Source organism: Lontra canadensis, unplaced genomic scaffold (assembly GCF_010015895.1).
Source record: "Lontra canadensis isolate GAN:19392208 unplaced genomic scaffold, GSC_riverotter_1.0 scaffold144, whole genome shotgun sequence".
In the NCBI taxonomy this organism is placed as follows: domain Eukaryota; kingdom Metazoa; phylum Chordata; class Mammalia; order Carnivora; family Mustelidae; genus Lontra; species Lontra canadensis.
Window position 1 is genome coordinate 777,980 of NW_022631138.1, and position 25,634 is coordinate 803,613.

General features: G+C 52.9%; 1 protein-coding gene across 1 annotated transcript; it reads right to left on the reverse strand.

Annotated features, from left to right (window-relative positions):
• Positions 1-284: 284 nt before the first annotated feature.
• MAL (mal, T cell differentiation protein) lies at positions 285-24,998 on the reverse strand. The gene is made up of 4 exons (XM_032843843.1): positions 24,807-24,998; positions 6,663-6,830; positions 5,120-5,245; positions 285-842 (listed from the first exon to the last, which is right to left on the reverse strand). The coding sequence occupies exons 1-4, from the start codon at positions 24,897-24,899 to the stop codon at positions 768-770; spliced, it is 462 nt and encodes a 153-aa protein (XP_032699734.1). The 5' UTR covers positions 24,900-24,998; the 3' UTR covers positions 285-767.
• Between the last annotated feature and the right edge of the window lie 636 nt (positions 24,999-25,634).

Below are 25,634 nucleotides of genomic sequence, written 5' to 3' on the forward strand. Positions count from 1 at the left end.
AGGGGTCCCCTGGGGCTGGTACTTGATGTGTTTCCAGAGAGGACAGAGCCATCAGACAAGCATGGTTGCTGGGGGGGGTGGGGTGCGGATACCCAGTGACGGGCTCTCTGGCAGGGTGTACACAGCTGTCCTCTGAACTGCCATTTGATGTTGCCTCTCGAGATTCCGTGAAAGCCCAAGGATTCCTTGGAAAGACAATGGAAATGACGGAGTCCCTGATAACTGGGAAATTAAAAACAAACCCCCAAAGACCCCACAAAGGTACTGAGCATAAAGGCACTGCATGACGTTTTCCAGAGTTTTATCATCTTCCACCGTGGACATCTGCAGACACTTGCTGGGTGAGCTCTACCCCCCAGGACAGGCAGGCTTTCCGTGAGGACTTGGAAATGGGCCCCAGGGTGGGTCCTCAAAAGAGCTCGTAGAAAATTCCAGCAGACAGTTCTCAAGATCCGGTCCAGGGCTTAGCAGGGCATCTTGGTTTTGTGGTCACGGTCCCCATTTCCCACCCCCGCGGCCCCCTTTCACAAACAGAAAACAGCTCTAGAAAGATAGCTCAGTCACTGGAGGTTAAATGCCCAAGCCCCCCAACCCTGACATGAAGGTATAGGAGAGAGTCAACGTAACACCCACAAGAGACAGAGCGTTGCTTTTTGTTTGGTTTCTTTTTCCCGCCCTTGGGAGTATTTCTGCATTCTAAAATGTTACACTGGAAGGCGGGCTGGTCAGTGAACACCGTCTGAGTTTTCAGCACAAGTTCTGCGGCTTTAAGAAGACTTCCATCTGATGAGAGAAAACACGGCATGGACCACATACAGGAGAGTGACCACGTATGAAAACACCTGGAACCAAGAGAAACAACGATTAATGGGGGTGCACAGGGAGAGGGCAGCGCGTGGGCTGTCCCTACGGAGCTGACCACTGGCACGGCGCTCCGGGACGATGGCCCAAAAGGGTGCGGGCCGCCCATCACTCCCGCAGACATCCTTTCCTGCTGAGCCCAGATGTGGCCCCAGAACGCACTCAGCACAGAGCTCCAGGTGACCCACCGGTCCACAGGACTTGCAAGGTCAAGTATCTGTCATCACACAAGTCATCGTGCTGGTGTGACCCAGCTAGAAATGGAGGCCCTCAGAGACCCCTCAAATGATACCCACTCTCCATGGAAAACATCCTCCCCCGCACCAGTAAGGGCAGAGTCTTCCAGTGGTGATTCCGCTGGCCTTGGCTAAGAGAATATGAACACACGGGTTTGCTGGCTCTGGTTAAGGGCTCGATGTTGTCTGGTCATCCTCAGACACCCACCAGAATTTTCTTCTAGGGATCTTAATTTCATAAGCATGGGCAAGGGTGTCAGGCTCGCAGGAAATGAGGGACTGGGATGGGGAGAAGGGATTGGGGCTTTGGCAAAAAGGAGGAGGGGCTTAATGAGAAAGCTGTTGGAAAGATCCAGTCAGGGTTTTGAAGATGGGAACAAAGGCCCTGGAAATGGGGCAAATGGTCCCTTTGTCCCTGTCAAGGCCTAGCCTTGTGTTCACACGGGCACCGTCTATTCCTATAACCAGCTCTGGGTGGCTGGCCTCTCTGAAGGCTTGCCAGCCCCCAAGTCAAATATCTGCACCTGGATTTGTGACCTTGGGTGTGGGGTCAAGAGTTGCCAACCCGCGCACGACATTAGGGCAGCTACGGTTCCGTGGCTCTCGGAAATGCCCATAAACACCAGCAGTCCTCATGCCGGCTCTCTCCCTGCCTCCACACATGGGTGAACCCTGCACCCTCATTGGCCAGAGGCAATGACTAAGCTGAGTTACTTAATAACAGATTTAAGAGAACTCATCCGGAAACAGCATCTAAAAGGAGCAGTTCTACGTGACCGAGCATTTGACTGAGCAGCACCCCCAGCCCCCAAAGCACCTCTCCCTGTCAGATGGGAGCACTTTATTGTCTGGGGAATTCCAGACCCAATGAGAATGCTTGGCAGGAACCCCCTTCAGATGTCCCCCACAGTAGCAGGAAACAGACACTTATTTTCCAAGTGAGGTCAAGCAATGGCACCCTGGGGACCCTGAGAGCCGGGGACATGCATGCATGTAGCATATACTTTGGCCTTCAGAAACCCCTCTCCCTAAATGGCTGTTATTCCAGATTTCTGCAGAAATTTCCAGCTGCCCTCTCAATTCCCACCAATCCCAGAGATCCCTCTAGCATAGACTCTCTGAAGGGGAGAGAGAGAGAGAGAGAGAGAGAGAGAGAGAAGCATGGCCTTTGAGGCAGCCCCAGCTAAGTAACAGGGGAAAGGCAGGCCAGATGCTTCCAAAAGCCAGGAATGTGTGGGAGAAGGTCTTGAGCTACCTCCCCATTCCTGGGCTTGTACCCCCTGGATGTAGGAAAGGCACGCTGTGGTTGGGCAGGGTCGTTCCTGCAAGCAGATACAGCTGACATTTCCAATAGAGAGACGTGACTTTACATCGAACCAGGGTTCTACAAGACCAGGGCATCGGCCTGCAGGCAGTGTTTTCATTCTGGATTCTGGCCCCGGGCTTGCCCATGTACATCTCATTCATCTAACATAAATGGGGGGACATGATCAATTGCGGCATGGATAAGTAGATGTTGGTGTAGTCATCAGCGGAATGCTAGACAGCAGTGAGAATAAACACTCTACATCTCCACCCAAAAATGTGGATGGGGCTCACGAACCTAAGGCTGATAGGAAGAAGCCAGACATAAAAGAGTGCACAGTGCATGACTCCATTTCCAAGTTCAAAAGCAGGCACAACTGAACTAGGCAGCTAGAAATCAGGAGACCGGTGTCCTTCGTTTGGGTGCACAGTGATAGCGGCAGGACAGAGGGACTCTGGGAGCCATTTATTATGTTCTTTTTTTTTTTTTTTTAAGAGAGAGGAGGTAGGGAGAGAAAGAGAATGAACATGTGGGGAGGAGGGTCAGAGAGAGAGAGAGAGGGAGAAGCAAACTCCCCGCTGAGCAGGGAGCCTCATGTGGGGCTCGATCCCAGGACCCTGAGATCACGGCCTGAGCAGAAGGCAGACCGACTTAACCGACTGAGCTTAACCGACTGAGCCACTCAGGCGCCCCCATTTATTATGTTCTATGTCTCAATTTGGATGCTTGTTGCACAGAGGAATTCACTTCATGGAATTTCACCCATCTGTACACTGGCAACCCACTCCTTTCTCTGGATGTATGTTGCATTTTGGTAAGGAGAAAAAGAGAAAAGTTGGAGTACAGGAGATGACAGTGGTTCTCAACTAGAGATCTGTCCCCCAGGCTGAGCAGTCATTCACCTTAACTGTCTTGTTCCCTGCTGACCGCATTCCACCTGCATTTCATGACTGTCACCTGCAATAATTTTACGGAAGTGGTTGTCTAACACCGAGCTGCTGATGTCTGTTCGGAGAGAAGGCTTCTGGGCTTGGGATGGGTTGAGGTGGCTCCCAAGAGAGTCATTGGAAGGATGACAGAGGAGGCGGGATTACCAGCCTCCCGAGGGAAGGGAGAAGAACCAAGGTGAGGCCCGGCCATGTTCCGGTTTAGAAACCAGCCATCTTGGGAGCTGAGACAAATTGGGAGCCATTCCCACATTGTGGGACATTTGAGGGGATGCCAGGGACCAGAAGCGGCCATATTTATGGAACTGGGGAGTAGGCTGGGGACTTAAGGGGAATGTGTGTCTTTGGGGTGGGGGATGGGCCCATAGGGACCTGTAGGCAAGGCTTTTGGGAACTTTCCTCCAGACCCCTCCCTCTGGGAGCAGGAAGAACACCCCCCCCAAACCCTTTCCAAGAGCCCAACCATGCCCCTCCCTGTGCATTTTCTCTCAGCCTCTGCTCTACTCTTTCCAAAAAGTGGGGACAGCCCTGTTTTGTCTCCTGGAGCTGGGATCTTGTGACTGATCATCACATTTGACCTCAGGATTTGTAGAACTCACAGGTCGACCTTTAGAGACCTGAAGAGTGCTAGTTCCTGAACCTCTTTCATATTTTTTAAGGGGCTAGAGATACATCCGCTATTTCGAGTTCACATCTTGGTGGGAGCCCTCACATGCAGCCTGGAAGAGGTCTTAGGAATCAAAATCTTCTACTCTCTGTCTGATTCATTCCATTAAAAAGGGAATCCGGGTTATGCCCTCAAAGTGCGCCAGTGGGTCTGGGCCCAAAGTTGGAGAACACTTCCTTCAGAGTCCAGAGGCCCCCATGCGCCATGCACCTTGGCCACACACAGTGGGCACCCCCATTTGTTATGCTGACGGCGTGAAGGAAGCTCAAGCTCCCGGAGGCCCCCATTGCTCACTGTGAGGGTTTGGAGAGAGGGATTTAACATCTTTGTGGTTCTGAGGGAGTCGGACAGGAATTGCGTGCTCATTTCACAGATGAGCACGTTGAGGTACCCGCTCAAGGAAATGGCGGGGGCATGAGCTCCAGCCCTTCCTGATCCAGCAGGTTCTCAGAGCCGCTGGGCAGGAAGCATAGTCACGAAGAACTGAATGGCCTAACCGCAGAAGCAAACACCCACAGGTCTGGACATGCTGGACCCAGAAAAGCTTTTGTACAAGCCCAGCGGCTTGGTGAGACCCTGGCCACTTGATTTGACATCTGTGGCCTCAGTGCTTCCCTGGCCTGACTGTGTGCTTGAAGGGAAGACCACTCAGGGAGAGCTGGGGGCACCCACGTGGCCAGATTCACTGTTCCAAACAGGTGCTAAGAGGAGGGGTGACAGAACACCAGCTCTGGACACCAGCAACTCCTGACCCTCTTGGAGCAAGCTATCCACGTCCTCAGCATCCTGCTTCCGCATCTGTGAAATGGGTATAATAAGAGCGCCTACATCCTAGTGCTATGGGGAGCGTTAAACAAGATCCTTCATGGAGAGTTCAGATAGTGCCTGACACTCGCGGTCGTTTCCCTTTTGCAAAGCCCACCCAGGCGCAGACCAGAGGACCAAGGGAGGCTGGGGCACATCAGCTCCCTCCTCCAGGGCTTTGTTTCTTCAGGAGTCTGTGAAGCAGAAAGAGAGGGAGGGTCCATAACAGGGTTCTGCTGACCCTCTGTCATTGGGCAGGGGGAGCTGGGCCCAGGGGCAAGTTGCCCGGGGGACTCACCACAGCAGAGATGTTCTCGTGGTACTGTTTGTAGGTGTAGCCCTCCTGCATCCCGATGGTGGCCAGAGCTTCCAGGACGGAGGCGCTGAGGTAAAACAGGGCAGCGACACAGTGGTAGGCTGCATCCTACAGGGTCAGAGAGAGCCGTGAGGGGTGGGGGGGGCAGCTGTGGTCTTAGCCAGGTCTGTCTACCCCCACCCCTTGCTTTCCTGGCATGGCTCAGGTCCTGCCTTCATCTTCTGCTGCTTCCTTTGGGAAAGAAGGGCCTTCCTGACCCGCTCCCTGCCCTGTCCACCTGTCACCTCACCCCGGCCCCTCCTCACAGAGCGTGGGTAACCAGCACTGCCCAGCGGGTTCTAGCTCATGGTGGGGGGGCCACAGTCAGGACTTCAGGGGAGAAGGCATGCTGCTTTCCCTTGACGAGGGATCGAAGAAGAGCTGGGGGTCAGGAGGGGCAGGCAGCCTGGGATCTAGCCCCCAGGTGGTCACAGTCCCAGTTCAGATGTGGCCTCAGCGACCAGGGCAGGGGGAGAGGGGCCCAGGCCATTTCCACTATGGTTTTGTCTTGTTAGTGTTCCATTTTTCTTGGGTAGTCAAACTCCAGGTTTGTTTAAAAGCAAAAAAGGACTAGAATAGGGTTTTAAGCAGCTGTAATTTGGAGGTAATTTTGAAAGTCTAAGTAGGGGGTGCCTGGGTGGCTCATTTGGTTAAGTGTCTGCCTTAGGCTCAGGTCTCGATCTCTGGGGTCCTGGGATTGAGCCCTGGGTTGGGCTCCCTGCTCAATGGGGAGTCTGCTTCTCCCTCTCCCTCTGCCTTTCCCTCTGCCACTCCCCCTGCTTGTGCTCTCTCTAATAAATAAAATCTTTAAAAAAAAAAACTTAAAAAAAAGAGAAAGAAATTCTAAGTAGGAGGCCTTTTGAGAGTAGAGGGCTTGCCAAATAGCCCTGCCCTCTTCTGCCATAGATAAAAGGCAGGTGTCCCATGTGTAAGTTTTACCTGCTTCAAGGGCCTGAAGGCAGAATTCAGGCAGAATTAAGACCACAGGCCATGCCTCTGCCACCTCCAAATCCTTCTCTGGGGACCCTGCTTTAGAAGTTCATCACTGGGCACTGGCCAGGAAGCCTGGCCTCCCACTGGGCAGTTAAGGCCAGCCGCCAGGTCCCTGCCCCTTCCTAAGATGGAAACCAGCTCTCCTGGATGTTGGGAGATGCCAGTAGGCAACTGGCAGGTGCAGGTGGATGGGGAGGGGGGCTGGGCTGCTGGTTGTCCATGAAAAAGGCAGTCATACAGGAGAAAGCCGAGCAGGCCCAACGGGAATCAGACAGCGACAATTGACCTTTGCTTTCACCTTCTCCTGACCTCCTTGCTGTGGGGAGCCCTGGGCTGCTGGGGAGAGGTCAGAGCTGAAGGCCTGGCCAGCTTAGCCTGGAAACGGGGCTAGGAGTCATCAATGGGACAGCCTCCCCCAGACCTGGAAAAGCCAGCCTGCCAGTGGAGAGGGTCCAATACCCGCCCACCTCAAACATTCCGGGCTGTGACTCACCAGTGTGACCCAGGAAGTCTCCCCGCCGTGGGCACCAATTATGTACAGGACAAGGAGGGTTGTGGTGGCCAGGAAGCAGAACACAGACACAAACATCACCCAGCCCTGGATCAGGGGGATGGGCACCAGGGATGAGGCGACCAGGATCCACACCAGGCCCCCAAAGACCTGCGGAGGGAGGGAGGGCAGGGGTGAGCATCAGAGCGGGGGAGCCCGCACCCATGATGGGCCAGACCTACAGTCATGCTGGGGCATTGGGGGCAGAAAAACAGGAAGGAGGCAGAGAATGGCGGTGGGCATTTTCCTCCCCCAAAACCACTCTTTCTGCTTGCATTGTAGGTCTCAGTCCAATCCCTCCTTGCTTGCCTTTTTCACATTTTAAATGCAATTTTGATTTTTTATTTAACAAAAACGTATATCACACACTTACATGCCAGGCACCATCCTAAGCACTTTGCAAATATTAACTCAGTTAATTCTCTCAACAACCCTACAGACGAGGTCCGTTTGTCAGATGGGGAAACTGAGGCACGTGGACACTAAGTAATCTGTCATCCCAAGAAAGGACTTATCTTCTCCAGTATTATCATTATTCTGAGGTTTTATCCTAGATTAAATCCTAATATTTTGACATTAAAATATCTTTCCTTTTATGAAAAGTTAGTGACTAGCAGATTTTTTTGGTCTTTACTTGGCAAAATAATCAACCACACTATGTCATAAGAATATGTATATATTTTAATTTCACCCTTAAATCCCTAAGTCCAGGAAGTGCTCTGACTAGTGAGGTCCGGGCTGGAGTAGAGAGGTCAGCCCGCCTCCTTGGGTGGCCTAGGACTGGTGTGAGAGAAGCATTTCCCTGTTGGTGTCTGAAGCCTCAGGGAGCCCCATGTTTTCAAATAGGAGCACAGGACAGCACAGGAGTCATACCATGTCCCTGAGGCCATAGTCCTGGCTCCCCGAGGACAAAAGCACACACACCAAAGCTGGGATTGTCTTCTCTTCCCCTGTCCCTCTTCATCCCCCAGGAAGACAGTTCAGCCTTCTCCACGGTCCCCCACCCAGGTAAGAACTGTGCTCAGAAAGGCTGGGACACAGGTGGAGAGGGTTCTGTGGCCAAAGGTCTCCAAGGTCCTTCAGAGCATCTGGGGGCTGAGGACAGGATGCCCTCCCAGCCTTACGTCCCCATGGAGTGAACTCAAGTGGTAGCTGGGCCCCCTCTCCTGTATCTGCTGTCCACATGCTGGGCAGGGGCCCCCCATCTTCACAGGTGTTCCCTGAGCCTCTCAGCTGAGAAGCATCAGGATGGAAACACATTTGAGTAGAAAAACCAGAGCCATGAAGAAACTGGGGTTATCAAAACAAAGCTGGGCCTGATGACTCATATCTGGGCATCTCTGACCAGAACACTTCCTCTACTGTTGAATCTGAGGGTCTGGGAAGGCATCAGCAGAGGTAGTGGGACGCATTTTACAACTTGCTATCATTGGAGCAAACACTTCAATAAAAACCCTTAGACCATCGTAGCATATGATCTGTGTGTGTGTGCCTTTCATCCATAGCTGTCTCTAAAGATCACAGAGATGACTTCGCCTTTTCCGTAACGGGCCCTGGCAAAGGGATGTGAACGTGCTGGTGGCTGAGAACTTGGCCAAGCGTAGCCTGGAGAAGCGGGAGAACAGGCATGCCTATATGGAGGGCAGAAGAAAGGGACTTGGGGATGTTCCTCTCCAGAGCGTCCTTTACTGGGCGCCAGAAGACTGTCCAAGGAGGACTGACCTCATGTTCCCTCATATGCTCTCAGGGAGCCCTGCCTTTCCTTCTCCTTGTCAGTTCCCAGCACAAAATCGGTGTCCTTGGTTAGTTACAAAATGGTACTATCCCTGACCACGTGATGGAGGGGGTGAGGTCCCTCTTGTTCATGGCATACTCCCTGGTGTGGGACACCTGTCTACCTGTATGAGTTAGTTAACCAGCCTTCAGGGGCTCATGTCAGATGGGTATGGGTAAACGGGAATGACTTATGGGTTGAGGGTGGACGGAGAGTCCTGTGTTAGAGAATCCTGTGAGGGACACTGTGGGCCAGAGGTGCTTGCAGGCAGCCAGGGGACATGGCATTGATGAACGCTGAATGCCACACTACGAAAAACAATTCTCTTTTTCACTCTTTGGTTTTTCTAAGGCAAGAGGGGCTCAGGGTTGAGCCAGGGGTCTGGAGCTCCCTTACAGCAGGGGCTCCTGGAATGGGCTGGCAAAGATGAACTGAGCAATGATGATGTTTTTATTTTTAAGATAGTGATATAGTTATTTTGGATAAAATTAATTAAAAACCATACGGGGTAAGTTAACGCACTGATGCTACCAGTCAATGGCAAAATCTGGGAAGATGGCTCTCAGGATGCCATACAGACTCCTGTGACTTTCTCTCCAACTGCTAGTTTTCTCCCTCTGTGGCTTGGCCAGGAATCAAAGGCAGGAAAAAGAAAGCAGAGTCAGAGTGAAGCCATGGCCCAGAGTGCCTGCCATAGAGTCCAGAGCATGTGCTAGCTTGATGTGGCCCCAGTTCTGATGCTGAACTTCTGGTACCAGTGTAGAGGGGAGCGTTAAGGTTTATCCGGGCACTTGTCCTGCCTTGGGTGTGTGTTTTTACCAGTCTGATGACGCTGTGTTCTAGCTCCCTGGAAAATGAATTCTCTCTCTCTCTCTGACTCTTGGAGCCCATGGTAAGAATACTTGTCCATAGAAGCGAAGCCCACCCTGGGCTCAGTCCCAGCCCCCTGCCCCCTGGCAGATCTCAGGACCCTATCCTGCCTTTGGGTGTATGACCTTGCAAAGGTCCTTTTAATAATTATGCTTTTTATTTCTTTGCACGGTTGGTTTAGAGCGGCAAGTTTCATAGTAAGATGGTGGGAAGCAATTCTCCCTCTCTCGCACGCAGCTTTAATGAGATATAATTCATGTACGAGACAACTCGCCTATTTAAATTGTAAAATTCAACGATGAGAGATTATTTACAGATATGTGCCATCATCATCTCCAGACCAACTTTAGGACCTTTTCATCACCTCAAAAGAAACCCTGTACCTTTAGCTATCGCTTGCTTCCCTCCCTCCCATCCCTAAGTGACTGCTAATCCTCCTACTTCCTGTCTCTATAACATTTCCCTATTCGAACTTTCACATTGAGTTGAATCATATGACAAAAGATGGGCTTTTATGACTGGCTTCTTTCCTTTAGCATAATGCCTTTCAAAGTGAGAAATTCTCTCTCAAGGGGACTTTCACAAAATATCTCTACCATCACAGCACACCCCACTGGCCCATTCTGACCCCCGTCATCTAGGGGACACTGAGTGAATGTGCCTCTGGACATTTTTTTTTTTTTTTTTTTGGAGCCTCCAAGCTGTGAATAGATGTGAGAGCGACGGGTTCCCAGGAACGTTCCTGAAGGAAGCATGCCACCAGCCCAGTCTCTCCCTGGAATGGAATGTATTTTAAGTTACTCATCATGGGAAGGCCATGTCCTCAGCACAAATGAAATGATTAAAACCCCGGGGGGGTTTGCTCCCAAAAGACTGGCAGAGGCCTGTCCTCTACCCCCATGGCCTTGCCCAGTGGGTCCTCAGGGTAGGACCGCCTGGGAGGGGGTGCTGAGATGGAGACAGAACCCCGAGGACAGGAGGGGTAAGTGACAAAAGACAGCTCAACCACGGCATCTACTCTCAGCTAGAGGTCTGTGAGCAGCGCCCTGGAAACAGGCACCGCGGTTGTGAGAAGCCTGGGGCCGACGCCCGACGCGGGTCGGAAGCCGCCACAGCTGTACCAGCTGCGCACGCGCGAAGGCTCCCGCTCCTCCCCAGCAGGCGGGCTCCCGGGGCCCAGCCACCACGCAGAGTCTGTGCCACCAGTAGTGGCTCGGGAACCCTGACAGAGAGGGGCGGGGCTCTCCCCGCAAGCCGCTGGACCAGGCTGTCGCGGGAGTCAGGCTCTTGGGCCTCGGCCTCCTCATCGGCAAATGGCAGTTCGCGCCACATTGCAGGCTGGCGCGCACTGGCTGACGCTCTGGGTGTGAGAGTGAGGCCTCTGGTGCTGTGCCCAGCACCACCCCTGACCGGGATAAGGCGGCGTTCACCTGCGGGGCCCACAGCCCTTAGGGACAGATGCAGACACAGCCGTTTACAAGGCAGGATGATAACCAGCCCTGAGGGGACAAAGCAGCCTGGACCGGGGCGGGGCCCCAATCAAGTCTTGAAGGGAGAGTTGGACTAACTGGTTTACCGGGCTGAAAGGTCAAGGAGTGGCTTTCCAGGGAGAGGAAGGAGTACATGATGATATTACAATGTAATGTAATGTAATGTAATATAATATAATATAATATAATATAACATACAGGCAAAGTCCAGAAGATGCTGAAGACACAGTGAGGGCTTCAGAAGGCCTGGGAGCTGGGCGTGAGGCATGCCGTGAGGGGGAGGGGTGGCTGAAGATGGGGCTTAACGGGGAGGACACTTGGGACAGAACTGATCTCTGGGTCAGCATGAAGGCCTTTAAGGCCCCGCTCCACGGAAAACTGGGGTTCAGTGTGAATCATGGGACAAAGCCAGTGCCTGTCCCACTCCACCTACTAAGTGTGCAGAGAGCAAACAGAGAGGAGCACAGCACCCACACCTGTGGAGATAGGGCATCCTGGGCAGGGAGCAGTCCACCCCATCCTGACCTCAGGACCCCACTGGCCAAACATTTGTCAAGAGAAGGGGGTAGGTGAAGGTTCAAGCATTTCCCTTTGTGAAGAAAACTCCAAGCAGTTCCCAGGAACCCCCACCTCCCCATCCCCCACAGCAAGTGCCCCGAGGCAATCATTTGGAAACGTTAGTCATCCAAGTGGAGGCACGACTCCACTTGCCCTTCATCTCTGTCAACAGGCCGCAACTTCCCACTGCCCTCTGCCTACACCAGGTCACTGTCCTCCATAACAGACATGGTACAGCTGGCTAGGGTGGTTGCTGGAAACAGTCGCTAAGTTGCATGGCCTGAGAATCATCTGTACTGAGCTCTCTCTGTGGGGCCCAGAACCCCAAGCTGGAAAAGAGTGGTGGGTCTGGGCTGACACTGTAGCTTGCAGCCCTTACCCTATGCTAGAATTGTCTGGAACACCAACGTCTGCGATCCGACTCAAGTGGAGAGAAGGAATGTTAGACTAGCACGTGGAACAGACATCCCAGGCTCTTCGCCAAAAGCCTTAGAACACGTTTCCATAACACAAGCCCTTGGATTATGTCCTGGTAATTCCTGTCAAACAGAGTAAGAACTGGCTCCTGTCTCTGATGCCCTGCTTGGCGGTCCAGCGATGCCTGCTGAGGCAAACTCTCCAGGTCCTGACTGAGCTCTCCGTGCAAAGCTCCCTCTCTTCTCCCCTCCTCAAGCTTCTATCCCTGCCTTGCCTTGAACGTGAGCTTAGCTCGTCCTTGGCTGTCCTCCTGATGCTGGGATGTAGCCTCCATGTCTGTGAATGGGAATAAGCTGGTGATCGAAGGCCCCTACGCCTGGTGTTTTGGGACTGAAAACCACCCATCTTTAATTCAGGCTGGTTTGGGATGCCAAGCAAAGTTGAGATTCCTAAGAACCAGGGGTAATATGCAAAACCAGACCAAAAAATTCCAAAGACTTCAAAGAGTTTATATTTGCGCCTGCCCACTCAAATGATTTTTGTAAAAAAAAAAAAAAAAAAAAAATTCTCAGGGGATAGTCATTGGGGGAGCTCTCATGTAAACTTAGAGAAGGTTCTCAATTTTTCTTTCTGAATTAATCCACCGGAGGCAGGCTAGCATGGGGAAGGGTATAGACTTTGGAGCCTAAAGTACCAGGTTTTAGTCTCAGCTCTGCCACTTTCTAGCTGGGTGGCTGGTTGTTCCTGGTACATTACTTAACCTCTCTGTTCCCTATTTGTGAAACAGCAATAACAACAGTGCCCACCCCATGGGGATGGGGGTGAAATGGGGTTATGTCTGCGGAGTGCCTGATACAAAGTGAGCGCCTGAGTGTTCGCTGTCTCAGCTGTCATAGGATGGGGTGAAGCCTCATCTGTAAATGTGTGAAAGTAAATACCAGCAGGTCTGGGATCTCCACACGCACAGATATCCACTCCAAACCATACTGGGGCCTAGAATTTAAAAATAATTTCAAAAACATCAAAAAGGAGAAAAACAAATGATCTCCCAGAAATCAAAAGTTGAGAAAAATGTGTCTGCTTCTGTGGAAGGAAACACAAAGGACGTTAAAAAAGGAGAGAGCCTGTCTTCAAACAATGAGCCTTGGTTGCAAAAGGGGGAAAAGGAATCCTCTAGCACATTCTTAAGATTCGTATGGTGTTTCCACAGCTTGTGCCGGGCTGAAAGATCTCTGCGTCCATAATCGCCCAATGTCTTTCCTGCGTGGCTGGGATAACTGAGGACAATGCAGGAGAATCGCTTGGATTCTCTGGATATTTTCCTGGGACTCCATTTTACTCTGTTAGGGTCTTCACAGGCAGATCCTATCCCAGTCACCAGTCAAGGTGTGAACTAAAGAGGATTTCCCATGCAGGGCTTGGCGCCTTGGAATCCAGCACCAGAATTCCCAGTGGCTCCGAGGGCATGGTGTGGGTTTCCTGAAGGCACATGTGAACAGGAGTCTGTAATCTGAACTCTCGAGAAGCAAAGGAAACTGGTTACAGAACGTAGACAGTGACCCAATACTACACCATCCTGCCACTTGGGTAAGGGGCCATTGATCATCTCCCTAGGAAGGAAGAGGGGAGATGGCAACCCCAGATGAGCCAGGTCCCGGCTGCTGTGAGCTTTGAGCCCTCCGGTGCTCTCAGGAGGCCGCCAGGAGCAGTAACCTCAATTTGTGTTGAGGAAAATGTCTATACTGACTGGACTAGTGTGTGTATGTGTGTGCGCGCACGTGCACGTGCGTGAGTGCACATGTGCCCGAGCGAGCATGTGGGTGTGTGTGTAGAGGCTGGTTATGGACATGCTATCACGGAGGAGGGAAATGCAGCAAGCTGAAGTCAGGAAGATGTAAGCACTGGGTGGTAGGAGAAACCGCAGAGCAAGCTCAGAGGGAAAGCCCGAGACCAGACCCCCAAACGTGGAAGCCTTCTCCAAACATCCCCTGGCTCTTCTCTTCAGGTCTGAGACAGAGGCTGGGGACTCTTCCTGTTCTGAGGGGTAGTGATGGCAGGAAGTAGCCATGTGGGGCTTCTGTCAAGGTCCCTGGCTCTTGTGTGAGCCCCACATCCCTGGTGTGGAGGAGCTCAGCACCCCGCAAGTCAAAGGTGAGGCTTCCTTCACTTGCTTCCTTACTCACCCCCTCCCTCACTGATTCTGTTATCCGTGCATTTAGCAGATGCTGACAGTGCCCTTAACCACGGCCAGCACTGAGGCAGGTACACCCACTGGGGCAGACATATGGAGTCCCTCTCTCCCTTCCAGCCCTGCTGCCAGGCTCCACCAAGGGCAGAGTCAGCCGCTGGTAAAAGTATCAGGGCCCTGGGGAGGGCGACCCACTAACCACCTCTGCTCAGGACAGGGCAAAGCCCAGCAATTTGCATAAACCCCCTAGGGAGGTGTCTGGTGGGGGGAGGGGTCAGAATATTCTTCGTGTGTGGAGAGTCTGACCGCAAGGCCACTCTTAAGACAAACACCAAGAGTGGTGTTGAGGCCACCTGACTCAGTTTACTTATGCAAGTTGCTCCGTCCTCCCCAACCTTTCATCAACAAATTCATCCTTCCATTATGCCATTATCCCTCCCAAGGCAGGCTTAGGTAGTATCCCTTTTTCTGGAGGTTAAGACCAGGACTCAGGCAGTCTTGAGTCTGGTTGTAAAGAGGGAGATAGAAACTTGAGATTCAAAGGGATAGGGACTGAGTTCAGGTCCACAGTGGACATTAACAGGGTGAGTATGGACTGAGAGGAGGGTCCTTTCCAGTCCCTTGATCCCACTTCCCTCAAGTCCCAGGGAAATCTCTTCCACGATACGCACTAGACCTCGGCTTTAAGCTCGGGACACCGATCACTCCTTCCCGGTGCAGAGGATGGTCACCCATTCCTGAATGAATGAAAAGTTCTTTCAGGTCCACAGAGCTAAGGGCTTTCAGACCAGCATGTCCTCATCTGGATGGAAAAGTTTCCTGACCACACCTATACCCACGGGCTTTACCCGGCAGGATAAACAGAAACCTGGAGGCTCCGGGAAGAATACCAGTAAGCCACTTGTAAAGAGGGCAAATCCGGGGAAATGCTAGACCCGATGGGCGTGGCCGCAGTGCCTGAAAAACAAGAGGTACTAATGGGAGTCACCAAGAGGATAATAAGGTGGTGAGCAAACAGACAAAACAGGTGTGTACCCTCTGCCGTGAGAAGGAACTGCCCATATAGGGCTGAGGGCTTCCTTCCAGGGTCCTGGGGGTACTTTCTTGGGAGTTGCTGGTGACTCTCAGCTTCATCTTCCATCTGCCCTTGGAGTCAGGGACTCCTCTATTGATTCATATTAACCAGGAGGGAGATGAGAAGTTAGCCCCCGTTCTACCAATGCATGCTAAGACAAATGTTTCAGACGGCATGGTCTGTGCTGGGAAAACAGACAGTCTTTGGGTCCGGGCAGGAGACAGAGCCAAGCAAGGGCCTGCTGTACAGGTGCCAAGTGCCAGGAAAGGGGTGTTCTCAGGGTGGGCTTCCCGGTGGAGGTGCTGAGGAAATCTGGGCCCGAAGGATAGAGGGCTTAGTCCCACCATGCCACCTGCACTAAAGGAACGCCTCCAATGGAAACCAGTGGAGGACTATGGGCTGGTTCTGGAAAGAGTCCTAAGACACAAAAGTGAGGTGGGACCCTTCCCGTCAGGTCCCGCTCTATAACCATGTTTGGCTTATCACCAGCCACAGGGCAGGATGGAAGCTGGGAGAGGTGGGGGTACTCGTTTGTGCAAGAGGCCGCCCTCTCACTGAACCCATGCTCTCCCAGATGGCGATACACTGACACTGAAGACCAATCATTTTCGTCAGGCGTAATCCCAGGCCCACTGGCGATTGGTCCCTTCCCCTTGGGCAGGTGCAGCCGTTTGCAAGGCACTGAGAATTCACAAAGCGCTCCCCATCCATCCTGGCACCGAGCTGGCAGGGTGGTGCGTGAGAGAGGTTTAAGGCATCCCCTGGTCCCGAGGCAGAAGGCAGGACAGGAGTGCCACAGCCTCCCTTCCCCCTGGCCACCCCAGCAGGCTGGCCGGGATAGCCTGCAACAGAGGAGGCCCTGGGAAGGCCCTACAGAGGGCGGCGTCTGTGTGTACTTGACAATCTCAGAGACAAGTCAAGTGTGCCCTCAACAGCCCCACCCACTCCCAAATCTCACTTGCCCCCAGCCTGCCGGAGAAGGGCATCTAAGGCCAAAGGCGGATCAGGATGCGTCTTCCGGCCCCCATCCTGCTGTCGCCCCCTTTTCGCAGGGACTGGCCGTTGATCTCAGAGCAGGTGTGTGAGTCATTAATAAATTAATAACAGGTGTACTTAAGAGCTATTGAACCATAACTATGTGCATTGTGTCGTTATGAGCTTTCTGCATAAGACACTCATTCATGTATTCCTCACAGCAATCCTTGTGGCAGGTGTTTTAGCCCCATTTTACTGATGCAGAAACCGAGGCACAGTCGCCTGCTCATATCCCCACAGCCGCTGAGGACCAGCTCCCGCAGGCTGGCTGGGGAGCCTGAGTCAGCTCCCCCGTGCGTGAGGCAGTTACCCAAGGCAGCTCACAAAAGGTTCACCGCAAAGTCTCTCCCTGTCTAGGGTCACTTTGGCAATAGCCTTGAGGACAGCAACGTGGAATAACAGGAGACTAGTCCCTTAACCTTCACCGGGCTCCCAGCCGCCCTGGGTCTGGAGAGAACTGCAAGGGAGGTGGCTTCCGGAGCGGACTTCCCTTCCCCCACCCCTCTGCTTGTTCAATAGGCTCTATTCTTTCAGAGGAAGAGAATACCAAGGTTTTGTGTTTAACACCAGAAAACAAGCAAAAGATCAGAACACTGAAGGACGGCACTCCCTCTTCTGTAAGGCACAGGCCTGCAGTTCTCATCCCTGGGTCCATCGGCAGGACACTTGTCATGAGCTTCACCCTGCCCCTCTACCCCTCCTAACAGGTGTAAGGATCCCAGCTTCACTTTCTTTCCTTTCCTGTTGGCTTGGTTCCTGGACTGTCCCCTCATTTAGAGCCTGCACCCTTGGGTTTCTGAGGGCCTTCTTCAAACTTGGATCCAGGAGTTTTGGTGGGGAGGAGGGTACTCCTCTTGCCCTCTCCCCCCTCCTCCTCTTCCTGCCCCCTCCCTTCTCAGCCCAACTGCAGTTCTACCAGGAATCCGGGGCTATGGGGCTCCGGTGTGAAATTTCAGGGCAGCTGGGACTGGCCATGCCTCTTCCCGCTGCCGCGCATATCCATGTGTGATGGCTGGTGACAAGGCTTTTCTTTTCATTCCTACATGTTTTTCTGTGGCCTTAGGGAGTTGTTTTGCTCCAGTGTGGGCAGAACATTAGCTGTTAATGAGGTGGGAGTGGTAGAAGAGTCTGGAGCTGAGCATGGCAAAAAATGAATGCCAATCCATTACCCTGGGAAATAACGATGCTGCTGGGGGCCCCGCAGGAGCTAACCAGGAGCTAGAACTTTCCACTAGAATGTAGAAGGCAGGTTGGGGTGCGATGAGGCAGAGAGTACCAGGAACCTGCCCCAGACCCCCAGAAACCATCTAAGCCTGTGGGGAGTGAGCCTGCACTTGCCCATGACATTAGAGCTTCTGGAAGAAGGCATGCCACTCACTCACCGTCCTCGCCTCCATCAGCCCCAGAAGAGAACATCTGGGGTGGAGGATCTTAGTGTCTGCCCCTGGGGGCCTTTGATTCAAAACACTATGTCCAGGGACTGATATTTGAGAGTCCAAAAGGAAGCCCCAGACGGGCTTGTATGGGGGCTGGAGGCCAGGGCTTAACCATGAATCCATGTGGACTCAGCCCCTAGCCCTGTCCAGGCCGGCCGGCCCGCCCCATCTCACCTCAAGGTAGGGCCCAAGTTGCCTAGTCCCCACCCCGAGAATGGGCCTTTTCCTGAGAATGGGCCTAATCCCTGAGCCCAGCCACGCCGTTCCAAAGCCTATGCAGAACTTGGCCTAGGCTGTCCGCATGGCGCCCTCCCCCATCCTCTGCGGGGCGTGGCAGGCGTAGGTGCAAACAGTCAGCCTCTGGCCCTGACCCAAACTGCATGACCTGAGCGTGAGCGTTCCCCCTCCCCGGTAGTGACCTCTGGGATCCTCCTCCTCTCTCCTGAACTCGGCCCTCTGACAGAGAGGATGCCTCATTCCCCTGAGGTATTAGCCCATCTGTGTCAAGCCAGGGAGTGACCTATGGGAAGCTTAAAAGCAACTTTTTCCATGTAGCCTGTGATGACATACGGGTGACCGTGCAGGAGCTAAGCCCCATCATCACACTCAGCAGTTTCCAGAGAACAGCTCCAAGTCACTGACTCAGATCAAAGCAGTCCTCTCTGGTTCTCGAAAAACCAGAAAAGTCATTTCTCAGCTCCAAGAACAAACCCCTGAGAGACCTCTACGTATCACTCTTCCCCTCCCTTTAGAGAGGAGGAAAGGAGAAGGGCTAGGCAGAGTCCTTACCCGCTTCGAAACAGCTACAGAGAGGGGCCCCAAGCGCAACACAAAGAATCAGGGTCAGGAGTCAGTGGGCACAGCCAGTGAAGGCCAAGCTCAGCCACTGGCCAGCAGGGCCAACCCCCACTCCCTGCCGACTACGGAAGAGGTCCCTGGCTGCAGGCAGCAGGGCAATTTCCCCAGGAGCACAGGGGGTGCCTGCTTTGAACCCAGGAGAACCTTTAGGGCATCTGATTCCCTCCCCCGTCCTCTCACTGAGAACTGTCTCTACCACCTTGCCCCCGGTGGAAACATTGAGGCGGTGGGCTGGTCTACCAGTGGCCACTCCAAACCTCGATGAGTCAACGGCTCAGCAAATGCAGATTCTTGGGCCCAGGCTTGACCTAGGGGCTCACATCCCTCTGGGTGTGTTTTTGACAAGCAGACCCAGGGGCTGGGAACTCCCCAGTCGGGGAGAGAAGGTGCAGCGGGCAAAAGTTCATTGTGGGTGTTTGGGTGAAGGCAGAAACAGGGACATGACTTGCTGCCATTCCAGGAAGTGGCACCCTGGAGACTGAGTGACTGGGGCAAACTACACCTCCCACCTCCCTGCCTCAGTCTCCTCCCAGCTCGGAAAAATGAGGTTCCTATGAGTCCCCATGCTGTCTTCTCAGTGTAACCAGAGGGCGGACCACCCACCAGAAAACTGCTGTATCATTCCCTACTTCTCCCCCGCCCCCCCAATATGGCTCTGTAGGGTGGCTGTCCCCCCGGCGGGGAAAATCTAGGGCAGGTCTCAGGACTCGCCCGGTCACTCTCAAATAATAAAAGTCCCCAGTCATTTGGGGTCAGAGAAACAGTGTCCTGGGAGTAACTACCGTGTCCAGTTCCCGGAGAATCGGAACTGCAAGCCCACTCCAGGCAGAACCCCCACTCCACTTTCACAGCGAAAAGTGCCCCCTAAGGAGTCTTGGCTCTCACCCCACCCCCTTCTATGCTTTCCCCGGGTCTCTCTTTACTCCCAGCCATTCTGTCAGTGGCTTTTCCTCCTTGCCAGGCTGCAGAGGAGGGAGCTAACGGTTTCCGTAACCCATTTTCAGGCATTTCCTTCACAAGTTCTGAAGGTGGGACGGGGCGGGGGTGGGGGGATGATCGATCATCAGTCCCTGGCACTTTGTGAGAGAAGTTTCCTCTGGCCCTGGCCAGGGCTGAGACAAAAAGCTTCCTATGTTAACATCTTGTTCTGTGAATGGGGGGCCAATGTCACAGAGCCCCTGGCTTAGAAGGGAAGAGGAGGAAGGGGAAGCAGAGACTGTGGTCCCCCAAAGGAGAAGTTGGGCAGGGACAGGGGGACAGGCCAGAAGCAAAGCCCCGGCTTGAGTTTTTGGGAGAGAGGACATTCCACTACAAGCCTGGCCATTTGGGGTGCCCCTGTGACCGCACTGCCTTCAACAGGAATGTGGCCTGTGTGGCTCACACCATCTGATTGGCTCGGCCTTCCACTTCTTGCCACGGCCCTGCAGCTTTCAGAGGTCTGGCATAGGGGTGCTGGGCCAGGGTGAAGTTGCCAGACAATCCCCCCCGACTCTTCCCCTGAGCCACCACTCTTCCCTGCCCCTGTGGGCAGTTTCCTGGCCTTGGCAGGGGAGGGGAACTCCACCCTGTTGGCCTTGGACACTGGCATCTGTGACTCCCAGGCTACTGGGAGGTCAGGCATGGGAGTATCAACTGTGAGTAATCAGCTCAATGGACTACAGATTTAAAACATACCAAGCATTTCACACTCATTGGGTTAGCAGAAAATTGCAAATTCTAATGCAATCACGTATGGCAAGGATGAGGGACAATGAGGACTTTCACACACTGCTGCGGGTAGCTGGAAAGGTCCAGGTTTTGCTTGAAACGTATACACTTTGGGAACCTTCTTTATTTAAAGAATACAATGTAAGGCAGGATCTTAGAAGGGGCCTGAGCTTAATTATGCGCCATCAGCTTCCACGTAACACGACTTCTGGAATATGTCCGTTGGAAACATCTTTTTGCACCCCGATGGGGTAACAGCTGGGAAAAGGAAGAAGTGAATTCCCTATGAACCAGGAAGTCACATCCTCCCTGGGTGTTCTGGGAAGAACGTCCCCACATTGAACTAACAGGGCACATTCAAGAATGTTCTTGGCGATGCTAGAAGAACGCAACAAACTGAAATCAGCCAACGTGTCCATTAAGAGAAGCACAGGTAAACAGCATCAACCCGCGGGATGTTACTATTTTCATGAAGTGACAACATATAAAACAATGCCACGCACAGTCCACCCCGAGTGAGGCAGGCAGTCTAGGTTTAAATCAGCTCTGCTTGGGAGTCATGAACACCACATACAGCCCAGGGATTGTCCCGAGAATGGAGGGAAGAGAAGACGATCGTGGAAGAGCCGGTGGGTTTAGATGCCATCTGAAAAGCTTTATTTCCCGAATACTGAAAGTCAGTCAGGCCAAATACTAAGATTTGACAAAGCATAGTGATAATCATGTGGGTGCCTTTTCTATAATATGAAGTATTTCTTGATTTTTATTCTTTAAAACACTTAAGAGAAGTCTCCATAACATAAAACAAACCATCTTAAATTGACCTGTTTAATGGTGTTTAACACATTCACCACCTCTAACTCCAAAACATTTTTGCCACCCCAAAAGGAAGCCCCGTTCCCATGAAGCAGTTGTTCCCCTGTTCTCCCTCTCATCTCAGTCCGTGAACAACCACCGGTTTGGGTTCGGTCTCTATGGATTTACCTATTCTGGATGTTTTACATAAATGGAATCATATAATTCATGACCTCTGGTGGCTGGCTTCCTGTACTTGGCATAATGTTTTCAGAGTTTATCAACTTTGCAGTACATACCAGAACTTCCTTCATTCCTTTCTGTGACTACAGAATATCCCGCTGTATGGACAGATCACAGTCTGTCTATCCACCCACTGAACTGGGGCCGCTTCCACCTGCCGGTTATTGTGAACAGTGCCGCTAGGAGCACGCAAGTACGTGTACTCATTCAGGTCCCTGCTTTTAATTATCTTGGTTAAAAACCTAGCCATGGAATTACTGGGTCATATGGTAATTCCTTTTTTCAGAAACCACCAAACTGTTTTCCAGAAGCAGAACACCAGCAGTGTATGAGGGTTCTAATTTCACCCTGACCAAAACTTGGTATTTTTTTTTTTATAATAATCACCATAATTACAGGTGAAACTACCCCACTGTGGTTTTTATTCCATGTTCCTTATGATGAATGATGCTGAACCTCTTCCCATGTGCTTATGGGACATTTCTACAGCTCCTCTGGAGAAATGCTTATTCAAGTTTGTTGTACGTTTTCTAACTGGGTTGAGTGTCTTTTTGTTGTTGAGTTGCAATAGTCTGTAATTAAAAGATTTTATTTATTTATTTGACAGACAAATATCACAAGTAGGCAGAGAGGCAGGCCGGGGGGTGGGGGGGAAGCTGTGCTCCCCGCTGAGCAGAGAAAACCTGATGCGGGGCTTGATCCCAGGACCCTGGGATCATGACCCGAGCCGAAAGGAGAGGCTTTAACCCACTGAGCCACCCAGGCAGCCCAATAGTCCGTAATTTAAAACAAAATAAAACAAAACAAACAAACAAAAAAAACCTCCCAGAGTCCTTTAACTCACTACTCTTTTCACACATGTAGACACATACAGCTTCCTCTCTACAATGTCACAACGCAGGCAAAGGAAAATTTAAAGGGCCAGTGTCTGCTTTCTTTTCTGCTCTCTCAGGCACCCATGGGCAAATCCCCACCCTGGAGAGGAAGAAAGAGATTCAGAGACACACTGGGGCACCTATGGTCTCCTGGAAAGTTGGGAGGAAGGAAAGGAGGTGGGGAAGCAGGGCTGAGATTAAGGAGAAAAAAAAAATCACTCCTTTTTAAAAATTTTTATTTATTTATTTATTTTAAAATATTTTATTTATTTATTTGACAGACAGAGATCACAGGTAGGCAAGGAGGCAGGCAGAGAGAGAGGAAGGGAAGCAGGCTCCTCGCTGAGCAGAGAGCCCGATGTGGGGCTCCATCCCAGGACCCTGGGATTACGACCTGAGCCGAAGGCAGAGGCTTTAACCCACTGAGCCACCCAGGAGCCCCACTGAGCCACACAGGTGCTCTTTTTTTTTTTTTTTTAAGATTTATTTATTCATTTCAGAGAGAGAGAGAGAGAGTGCACGTGCCAGAGGATGAGCAGGGGGAGTGTTAGAGGGAGATGGAGAGAGAGAAAGAATCTCAAGCTGATTCCCTGCTGAGCACAGAGCCCAATGAGGGTGAGGGCGGGGCTTAATCCCAGGACATAGAGATCATGACCTGAGCCGAAACCAAGAGTCAGGCACTGGGCCACCCAGGTGCCATTAAGGAGAAAAAAAAAAAAAATCACTTCTAACACAGCTGAGAGGTTGATTTCTTATCAAGAGAGAATGATTTCTTATAGAAGCTCCTACCATCTCAGGTCACAAAACTGCCCTAGGAGGGGTAATTTTCCACTAATCCATGGTTCTGAGATTTCGCACACCCAACCTTCCACTTTCACTTACTGGGATATGGGGGTGGTATCCTCCCATCCCCACCCAGCAGATGGCTCTGCTTGGCTGGGCTGTTCCTACCCTCAGGGGCCCTCCTTCCCCTAAACTGTGATACCAAGAGGAGGCAGAGGGTACTGGGAGATTGTCCCTTCTGGAAAGCCCTGCCCCCGCAACCACTGCCACCTGCAACCCACCTGTTGCCCTTGAGCCCATTCTTGTCAGGGCAAGAGGAGAAGACCACAGTCTTCTGCCTGGAGCTCAAGTAACACACTCTCCTGATTCTTGTTTTAATGCTCCTCAAACAGCTACAAAGGTAGAATAAGCCACTCATAAGGGCAATTTAAAAGACACTAGGAAGACCTTCTGTTGGTTAAAAATCTCTCTTGTCCCACCACACCTCACCATTAGCCATCATCTCTTTTGGTTATGAAACTCCGCCTTTGTAAATGCCTCTGAAGGAACCACCCATGACTGACTCTCAAGTCAGAGGGTCTATATGCTCTTTCAGAAATCCAGCCTTGGGCAAGCACCGGCTAACTGCCGCATGGCCCAGACAAGCCATGTAGGAAAAGAATGTTCTAGTGAATGCAAGCCCCTCCCCTCTGGACCTGGGTGTCCCTACCCACAAAAAATGGGGCTGGCCTTAGTGGTGTCCAGGGTTTTCTGGATTAGATTAGTGGTGTCAAGGGTTTCTTCTAGATGTCACTTCCTTGATTCTGGCTAGCTCCAGGATTTGAAATCATCCCTGTTTGGGATCAACTCAACTCACAAAACTTCAGTAATAGGGTATCCTCAGGCCACCTCAGCCCCCTTAGCCCTTTCCACCAATCCCTCCACGGAGAGTAGAACCTGTTCCCTTTGCTGTTCACACCCTCCCGCCTCCCATCAGACAATAAGAAGCCAAGATCCCGTTTTCAAACAGTTAGGTTTGGACAATTTCTTTTCCAACCAACCCTCCAGGCAGCCACTTTGGGCAGTGGGGTGGAGGGAAGGAGTCTGGGTGGCCGCCATGCAGCACACCCACAGAGTAACTACACCAGCCCCCTCCCAGGTAAGGGTCTGTGGCTCCTGCTGAGTTTTGGCCAAGGGCGAGTTTGGCCGAGGGCGGTCTGAAGCGTCCCTACAGTTATCCCCTTACTAGGAGCCTGGCGTGGGAAGCGCTCTTGGGCCACCAGCGGTGGCGGCGGCGGAGACAGCGCGGCTCCAGCTCCGGCTCCAGCTCCAGTAGGGACCCGTGGGTTTCCTGCCGTTCAAGGTCAGCCAAGCGCAGAGCCGCTCAGGCCAGCCCCTCTCCATTACGCCCACCCGCAGCACAGGGCAAAATGACCGTGGCCAGCAAACGATGGCCTGTTCTATTATTTCCAGATCAAAGTTGTGGCAAGTACCTTCACTCGCCAGAAACTTTCAAAGGCCAGAAGAGAATAATTCAGATTCAGCTCCTTCCAGAACACCAACCCAAGCGTCGGTTGGCGATACGTACTCAGGTTTCTTTTTACTTATTTTTTTTATAAACGAAATCCTAACCCTGGGAGAAGCTGGACACTTGTACAAGGACGTTGCTCTCCAACAAGGGCCTACTCTGCGCGTCTCCTGTGAAGCGAGCTGGGAGCGCGGCTTTGAAACCAGCGCACCGCAAGTGGACCCAGGCCTGCCTCCAACATTTGACCCATGTTTCGAATTTGGCGTTTCCACCTCGGTCCTGGAGACTGCTTACGCCCATAGCTCTTGTCTAGAGGGGGCCAAACGACCGGGGTGGGGGTGGGAGGAGAGAGGCTTTCCTCACTCCTGCCCGGCTCCCCCGATGCTCCGGGGACCTCTGTACCGCTTGCGGACCCGGCCGCCACCACCCATCCCGCCCCTTCCCCCGGCACCGGCGCCAACGCGCCAGCCACTCACAAACTCGAAGATGAAGAGCAGGTCCGGGAAACTGGTGAAGACCGCGAAGCCGCTGGGCAGGGTGCTGGCCCCCGACGCCGCTGCGGGGGCCATGCCGGCGTGCTGGCGTCGGCCTCGGGACTGGACGCGCGCGGCTCCGGCTCTGCGCTGACCGCTGGCTTGCTCTGCGGAGCCCAGTAGCCCGGGCGCCCCCGCGCGCGGGTTAAGAGTAGGGGAGCCCCGGGGCCGAGGAGGGAGGAGCCGCGGTCCCCGCCCGCCCTGTCCCCGCCCAAGTCCTAGATGCGCGCCGCCAGGGATCAGGCCGGAGCGCAGCGGGTGCGGTCCTGACCCACCCGGAGGGCGCGCTGCGGGCATGTGGCGCTGCGGGCGAGAGATGGACTCCGGCGTCCCACCTCCAGCGCCACCTCCCACCTGGAGAGGGACAAAGCCACTTGGGCGAGGGGCTTTGCATGCTTCGCACGCTTTGCACGTGATCACCATCCCTTAAGAATGATAACCATCAATCACTAGGCCCCCCAAACTCCCCATCATGACACCTCTACGGTTCCCATTGCTTTGAGTGTTCCTAAATTGGGTCTCCTTCATCTTTCCACTGGGTGCGTTGATCCGCCTTGATCCGCGCTCAGACTCCAGGGGGGACGAGTTCTGAGTTCTGCCCTGGTTGCAGGCTGGGGGGTCTGCAGGGGCGGCGCTGAGACCAGCTCTGGCCACCCACCCCTTCTCCCCGCGTCTTCCCAGCTCAGAGCGCGGTCCGCTCCACTATGCATTGGAGCTTCGAATCTGTCTGAGGGTAGCAGTTTGCTCCCAGCCATGTGACCCTCTCCTCCC